The sequence below is a fragment of the Colias philodice genome, chromosome 25 (genome assembly GCF_061535455.1).
Source record: "Colias philodice isolate Cphi_HAF_F1 chromosome 25, ilColPhil1 Martin Lab GWU primary, whole genome shotgun sequence".
Classification (NCBI taxonomy): domain Eukaryota; kingdom Metazoa; phylum Arthropoda; class Insecta; order Lepidoptera; family Pieridae; genus Colias; species Colias philodice.
This window is the reverse complement of record NC_143110.1, coordinates 4,772,297-4,780,777: the sequence shown is the minus strand read 5'-3', so window position 1 is coordinate 4,780,777 and position 8,481 is coordinate 4,772,297. Positions and strand designations below refer to the sequence as shown.

The 8,481-nt window shown below is 35.5% G+C and overlaps 1 protein-coding gene across 1 annotated transcript; it reads left to right on the top strand.

Moving 5' to 3' along the window:
• Window positions 1–323: 323 nt before the first annotated feature.
• LOC149477348 (uncharacterized) lies at window positions 324–8,063 on the top strand. The gene is made up of 3 exons (XM_089711021.1): window positions 324–1,149; window positions 6,553–7,654; window positions 8,004–8,063. Exons 1-3 carry the CDS (start codon window positions 1,118–1,120, stop codon window positions 8,061–8,063), a joined length of 1,194 nt encoding a protein of 397 aa, XP_089567147.1. The 5' UTR covers window positions 324–1,117.
• The last annotated feature ends 418 nt before the right edge of the window (window positions 8,064–8,481 follow it).

Genomic DNA, 8,481 nt, shown 5'->3' with positions numbered 1-8,481 from the left:
TTACAATTTTGAAATATTTTTAAGAAGTTTATGCATAAATATAAATAATATATCTTTATAATTACCTGATACATACAGCTAATCGTTCTCGAGGTGTGATAGCTCTTTTCATAATATCTTTCTTATGTAAAAGAGGGCTTAGTATTTTTTCCAGTAAAACATAACATTCTTTTGTCATACGAAAATACTGAGAAAATTGAGTCTCATCATCCAGAAGTTCTTTGTAGAGAGTGTGGTATTCTCCTTCTTGTTCTCTTTTATGTCATGTAGGATGTACAGAAAATCTCCTTTTTTTTCTTGACGGTCTGTTACATTGTTATTACATTGTGTTACATTGTCCAATATTGCTGACTTGGGCTATAAACCCCACCGGCCTATATCGCGGTATCAGCAATATTGTACGTATATAACACGCTGATTTCTTAGTTTAGGGGCTTCTCTCTTAATGGTCGCATAACCACCTAAGCTACGGTTTCACCGGCTTAGCCTGAGAGGAGCACCAGTACCAGTAACCGCGCGGGGTGCAGGGGACGAATCCCTATCCTATAGAATACATTAAATTCTATACTGTGTGAATTAAATAGTAAATTATTGTGTTATAATAATTGTGAATAAAAGTTGTGTTGTGTTGTGAAAAATAAATATTTTTTTTACTATATTTGTGTTTTTTTTTTTAAACACAAATACACCACAAACTAACATTGGTGTCAGAAGTAAAGGGGATTTTTCATCCCTTGGTCGCCCATACCCTGACAAGGTCGACCTGATTCACACGGTGGGCCCACTACGACGCCCTTCACGAGGGTACTAGTACCGCCCGCTGCAAATTGAAGAAGGATTCTCCCTGTGCCGAGGGTTCACTGCCCGGCACCTGTACCTCCGCCGCTACCAGCTGCTGCCGTCGCTGCTCCACTGTGTCTGATTCCTATCAGGCACCGAGTCAGCCAGCCAGCCACCGAGCCAGCCAGCCAACCAGCCAGCTAGCCAGCTAGCCAGCCAGCTAGCCAGCCCAAGCCTCATAGCTCGCCATCGAGTTACAAAAGCTATACCGGTGTATTACGAAACCCGGTAACACGAATACATCGCGCCACCGACACAATACACAATAGGGTGTCATATGTCGCTGCGTGTCGTCATCGCCGCATTCCTGTGAGTGTTTCGTTACTTTTTATTGCCATTTATTTTATTACGTTATAATATATTTTATCATTGTAAAAGATGTCCAAAAACGAGACTAAGTCTGAGTGTTCCGTTATGTCTGAAACCGAAAATATTCCTCTTAATGTCTTACTTAAATTTATAAAACCTTTCGACGGCGATAGACAAAAATTATCGTCGTTTATTAAGAATTGCGAGAGCGCAATAAGCCTTGCATCCAGTAGGCAGAAAGACATACTATATCGTTTTATTATATCCCAGTTAGAGGGAAAAGCTGAATTAGCGTGTTCACTGAAAATTTTTGATAGTTGGCAGGACTTAAAATTATTTTTAAAGGCCACTTTCGGTGAGACTAAACACAGAGATCACCTTTTATTAGACCTTCAGAATTGCAAACAAAAACAAACTGAAACTGTTTCGCAATATAGCTTAAGACTGGAGACATTCCTTACTCGTCTTCAAACTGATATCGCGCATTCAACTAAAAATCCGGACGAATTAAAAGGGCGCATAGCTAGCACGGAAGACCTTGCTTTACATACCTTTTTGTTAGGGTTGCCGTCCTATATATCCACAATTGTTCGATGTCGTAACCCTACGACATTATGTGATGCTATAAATCTCGCGGTGCAAGAAGAAAAATTGTACAACTACGTTCAGTCATCAAAGACTATTGAACAGAGGCCCAAATGTAGTTCTTGTGGGAAACTAGGTCACACAGAAAGGTCCTGTTTCCTCAATCGTCAATTTAAACGTAATATTCACACTGTTTCGCATGATGCAAAGCCATCAACTAGCTCAAATACTACTGCACCATTTTCTAATTCTCAAATTTGTAGATATTGTAAGCATGCAGGCCATAATATTACGGAATGTCGTAAGCGCCAATATAATAATTCTCGGCGACAAAATCACTCTGAACATAAAGTTCATGAGATTTGTGAAGATAGTAACAATGACTCGTTTTTAAACTAAGAAGGATTCCGTTTCCACGTCGTACGGAATCATCGACTCAAACCGACGTGACTTATGACTTATCTTATACTATATCGGCTCCATCTACTATATCGGCTCAATCTCCTACATCGTCTCAATCTATTATATCGGCTCAATCGACTCAATCTACTATATCGGCTCAATCGTCTCAATCTCCTATATCGGCTCAATTGTCTCAATCTACTATATCGGCTCAATCGTCTCAATCTACTATATCGACTCAATCGCCTCAATCTACTATATCGACTCAATCGTCTCAATCTACTATATCGACTCAATCGTCTCAATCTACTATATCGGCTCAATCGCCTCAATCTACTATATCGACTCAATCGTCTCAATCTCCTATATCGGCTCAATCGCCTCAATCTACTATATCGACTCAATCGTCTCAATCTCCTATATCGACTCAATCGTCTCAATCTCCTACATCTACTAAATCTCGAAAATCGATTCAATCACGTGTATCAATTCAATCTCCTCAGTCAAATGTAACTCCTAAATCATTTAACACGAAAAAGTCCCGTACTAAATCTACCTATTCTACATTTCCTAATCCTCCTATATCGAAAGGTTATCGGTCTAATAATTCAGTTAAGACAACTTGCAAATCTACTATTAATCTTCCAAATAGAGTAACTCAGAACAATACCAATTCAGAATCTTTTGAAGCTATTTATGAAATTAATTATAATAGTAAAATTCACTTACCTCATGTTTATGTTAAATCCTCATACTCAGACAAGCCTTTAGTACTTCTTGTTGATTCTGGTGCAGCTATTTCACTTTTGAAAAAATCATCTTTGCAATATGAACCAGAATTGATACCTAAAGTTATAAAATTCAAAGGTATCGATAAACAATCTGAGTATACTGAAAGTCTTGGTCAAATTAAATTTGATTTTAAATTCCCAGATCATTCTATTATCACTGATATTAATTTAATTCCTGATTCTATTGATATTAATTTTGATGGAATTATTGGCAATGATTTTCTTAAGTCTAAAAATGCTAAGATCGATTATGAGACCAATATCCTGAAGATAGATAATTATTCAATTCCTCTCCACTTTACCAAACCTGTATACACTGTTCCGGCTCGATCCGAAATGATTATTGAGTGTAATGTCACAAATCCTAAAATAACCACTGGTTTCGTAGAAAAAACCGAAATTCAGAATGGAATTTTCATCTCCGGTTGTCTAGTTTCACTTAAAAGTAATAATCACGTTAATGTGTCTGTCCTGAATACTACTAGCTCTGACGTTATAATTAATTCAATTTCAGTTGAGTTGAATCCCTGTGATTTAATTGATCAATTCCAAATTTCAAACACGAATGTGGTTTCTGAAACATCTTTAGAGAGAGTAAATAGGGTGCACGAACAAATAAGATCATCACATCTTAATCCTGAGGAAACTCGAGCTCTTTTTGATCTGTGTACCGAGTTTTCTGATCTGTTCCATCTTGAAGGTGATGCTTTAACTTGTACAAATACTCTTAAGCATGAGATCAAAACTACTAGCTCTCAACCCATTCATGTAAAAACGTATAGATACCCTGAATGCCACAAAGAGGAAGTTAATAATCAAATTAACAAAATGCTTAATCAAAAAATCATTAGGCCTTCTAATTCTCCCTGGTCTTCACCCATCTGGGTAGTTCCTAAGAAGCAAGATGCTTCTGGCCAAAAGAAATGGCGCATCGTAATTGATTACAGGAAACTCAATGACATTACAATCGGTGACGCCTATCCTATTCCTAATATAACTGATATCCTTGACCAATTAGGACATAGCAAATATTTCAGTACCCTGGATTTAGCATCTGGATTCCACCAGATATGTATGAGTGATAGCGACGCTGCAAAAACAGCCTTTTCAGTTCCCAATGGTCACTTTGAATACACAAGAATGCCATTTGGTTTGAAAAATGCTCCCGCTACATTCCAAAGGTTAATGAACCAAGTCCTCTCTGGTCTTCAAGGTCTCCACTGCTTTATTTATTTAGATGACGTCATAATTTATAGCCACGATCTGTCTTCCCATATCCACAAACTCCGACTCATATTCGAAGCACTTAGAGAACATAATCTAAAGTTGCAATCAGATAAGTGCGAATTTCTTCGTCGTGAAGTCGCTTATCTCGGTCATACTATTACTGATAAAGGTGTATCTCCTAATCCCGATAAAGTAAAAGCTGTTATCTCATATCCTATTCCTAAAAATCCTAAAGATATAAAATCCTTTCTCGGCCTAGTAGGCTATTATCGAAAGTTTATTAAAGACTTTTCCAAAATCACAAAGCCACTTACTTCCTTACTTCGAAAAGATGTTGAATTCAATTGGTCTCAATCCCAAACTCAAGCATTTGAATCCCTTAAATCCATGTTGACTAATGCTCCCATTCTCCAATATCCTGATTTTTCTAAAGATTTTATACTCACCACAGATGCTTCTAATTATGCATTAGGCGCAATTTTATCTCAAGGTGATATTGGTAAAGATCTCCCAATCGCGTATGCCTCTAGAACACTTAATAAAGCCGAAGGTAATTACAGTACAACTGAGAAAGAACTGTTAGGAATTCTTTTTGGTGTTAAAACCTTCAGACCCTATCTTTACGGTCGGAAATTTAAAATTGTCACCGACCATCGCCCATTAGTCTGGCTTTTTAATTGCAAAGATCCCAGCAGTAAACTGGTGCGCTGGAGATTAAAGTTAGAAGAATATGATTATGAAATTATTTACAAACCTGGTAGAGTAAATTCTAACGCTGATGCCTTATCTCGACCTCCTATTAACGCTATTAACGACATCAACGACACTGACGGTACAAGACTTATCACCAACCTATCCTATGAATCCTTTATTAGAAACCGTTCTAGTCCCACAATGTGTGATACCGAAGTTGTTGAACATAATGAAAATCTTTTAAAGACAACTTGTTCAGTTATAGCTTATCCAACATCAATCGATCTAGATGACTCAAATCCTTATTGCAATAATATCTTAGAATTATTAGATGACAAACAGTCCTTTATACTATCAGAAAAGGAACTGCATAAAATCAAAATTTCAACAGTTAATAACAAGATTTACTTTCATCTTTTTACAAAGGTCCATCATTTTGAATCTGCATCTTATAAAGATATATTTTTAGTCTTAAAAGAATTACGTAAACAATTAGTTATATATCATCCTAATGTAAAAGAAATTTCTATATCTGATTTCTCAAATCCTTTTGACAAACTAAGATTTACATTAATTTATGAGATGATTATTTACGTTTTTAATCAAACTGGAATTAAGATTAATATTTATCATAACAAAATGATCTATCCTACCCCTACTGAAGTCCCAACTATCCTAAAAGACAATCATTACTCACCTGTAGGCGGACATTCTGGTTTTGCACGCATGTATAGTAAATTGAAAGAACTATATTACTGGAAAAATATGAGATCCGAAATCGAGTCTTATGTTAGAAATTGCCCTCAATGTCAGCAAAACAAAGCGTTACGTGCTACTAATCGTGCTCCCATGGAAATAACTTCTACTTCCCATGAGCCTCTTCAGAGAATTGCGACTGACATCGTTGGTCCATTACCAGAATCTGGTCCTGAGAATTATCGCTACATTGTCACTTTTCAAGACGATTTAACTAAGTATTCTATGGCGTATCCTATAAAGAATTCTACGGCAGAACAAACATCTCAATGTCTTATTCAGTTTATCTCTCATTTCGGTATTCCTAAGACGCTTTTGTCTGATCAAGGTGTCCATTTTATCGCTGAAGTTTATAAAAATGTTGTTTCCCTTTTTAAGATTAAACATCTCTTTTCTTCTCCGTATCATCCGCAAACTAATGGTGCTCTCGAACGGAGTCATGCAACTCTCAAAGAATATCTCAAATCATATGTTAGTGAAAATCAAGATGACTGGCATAAATATCTTCCTACCGCTCTAATATCTTATAACTCCGCTGTTCATTCATCTACTAACTTTACTCCTCACGAACTTTTATTTGGTTGTAAGCCCCATATTCCAAGTTCAATTTATGACATTTCACCTGACTTAACTTATCCTGACTATATTAAAAGACTTAAGCATAAATTTTCTATATCTCGAAACTTAGCTCGTGAAAATATTCTTAGAAGTAAAGAAAGATCGAAACAGTATTATGATAAGCATTCGCGAGTGGTATCTTATAATGTCGGGGATATGGTATATATCAAACATCATCATAGATTACGTAAAGCACTGTCTCCCATCTGGAAAGGCCCGTACAGAATCGTTAAAGTTCATAACAACAACAACGTTACTATTCTCATCAATCGCAAACATACTAGATTTCACGTTGACGAAATTAAACTAGCTCATGAAAATTCTCTTCCAGGGCCATCGCGCCAGGAATCATGACATCATCGTCAAATCCAACGACTCCTATCATCAACAGCCCCGGTCTCTTCTTTGATCCTATCGGTACCGTGAAATACTCTAACGATTATTACAAAATCTTAACGTTTTCTGATATTTCTTATTTGCAACCTCGTTTTGAAACACTTAAACATAATCTTGAAACTGCTAAATCTATTTGTTATAATCATCCTTCTAGCCAATTGCGTATTGATTGCACAAATGTCCTTAGTCCTTTAGAAAGTTTATACATTAATGTTTTTAATAACTTCAATTCTCTGTCTCATCTCACTTCATCTAATAAGTCTAGATTTAAAAGAACAGCTTGGTTAGGTTTCGGAGGTCCCATACTGAAACAAGTATTTGGTACTCTCGACGAAGACGACGCAAAAGCTTTTACTGACGCGATTAACGCAGTCCAAGATGATCAAAGACACTTGGCCACGTTAATGAAATCTAATATACATATCGTCTCTTCTACTATTTCCACATTTAATCAAACTATTCACAGACTCAATGACAATGAACTAACTTTAAATGAAAATATGGAAAAGCTAAACAAAATATTCGAATCAGTTTCTGAGAATACAAATAAACTCCAAGTCAATTCTCATCTCGCTATGACGTTTAATGCTCTCGAAAGTTCCCTTATGATTTTAAATTCCAATCTTAGAAACTTACTTGATGCTATTCTTTTTGGCAAATTGAATGTAGTTCATCCTTCGATTTTAAGTCCACTTCAACTTTTTCAAGAATTAACATCTAGCTTAAATAAAATTAATGTCAACTTTCCAGTACCTATCGCATTAAATAATATACACGTCCTTCTTGACATTGCCGATATTTCCTCATTTATGAGCGACAGTAAGCTTATTTTTGTTGTTAAGATTCCTTTAGTTACACTTACAGAGTACAATCTATTTCATGTCTACGCTCTACCAACTCCTCATGACATCAATAACCCGCACTCTTTTGCAATGATAAAACCTAACGCTAAATACTTGGCAATAACCACGGACAAGTTAACTTACTTTGCGTTTGACAATCTAAGTGAGTGTAAAGTGATAATGAGCAAATCTTATGTGTGTAAACTCAGTAATATTGAGTCCAGTGTTTCTAACCCCACGTGTGAAGTGTCTATCCTTACAGAGTACATTCATGAACTCCCCACTAATTGTGACTATAAATTAATTCTTGGTAGTATAGATATATGGCAGAAAATTAGTAATAATAGATGGGTATATGTACAATCAGATATTTCTAAGTTAACAATGAATTGTGATGATATTATTAACGATTATGATATAGTTGGATCCGGTATTCTTAAAGTGCCTAAAAATTGTAAAGCATTTCATAAATTATTACAATTCACGCCTTCTAGTGAATTTGAACTTAAAATTCATATACAAACTCCTACTTTTAATATTATAGAAGATGATTGCTGTTCCAAAACTAGAATCAATAACAGCATCCCTCATCTTACTCATATAAAGTTATCTCACATCAATCTCGATTCTTTACAATATGTTTCTCATAGATTAGATCAGAATAGCGACGAATTAACAAAGATAGAAAACCAACCGTATCACATTCGTTACGGCTATTACTTTAGCATTATAACTACCTTATTATCAATAACAGTATTTTCATTCATTTCATATAAACTTTATCGCTGTTTGTGTAATTCTCGAAGTCGACAAAATTCTAATTGTTGTGTACAAATCTTCAATCGTGTTCATACAAGATCGACAACAGACATAGAGCACAGATCAAGAACAACACATTTTGAAATGAATGAAGTATCTGATGACTCTTCTTCTCCTAGATCTATAAGGAGAAATTTAGAATTTAATTAAATATCATTGTATTGCCATTCTAAATCTTGTTACATCCAGTTTCATATTATTTT

Bases quoted from the DNA above. Each gene is read 5' to 3' on its own strand.
- LOC149477348 (XM_089711021.1), top strand. From the start codon at position 1,118: ATGTCGCTGCGTGTCGTCATCGCCGCATTCCT. The intron at 1,150-6,552 runs GTGAGTGTTTCG...ATTCTCTTCCAG, and splicing joins GTCGTCATCGCCGCATTCCT to GGCCATCGCGCCAGGAATCA. The intron at 7,655-8,003 runs GTGTGTAAACTC...TTAATATTATAG, and splicing joins TGATAATGAGCAAATCTTAT to AAGATGATTGCTGTTCCAAA.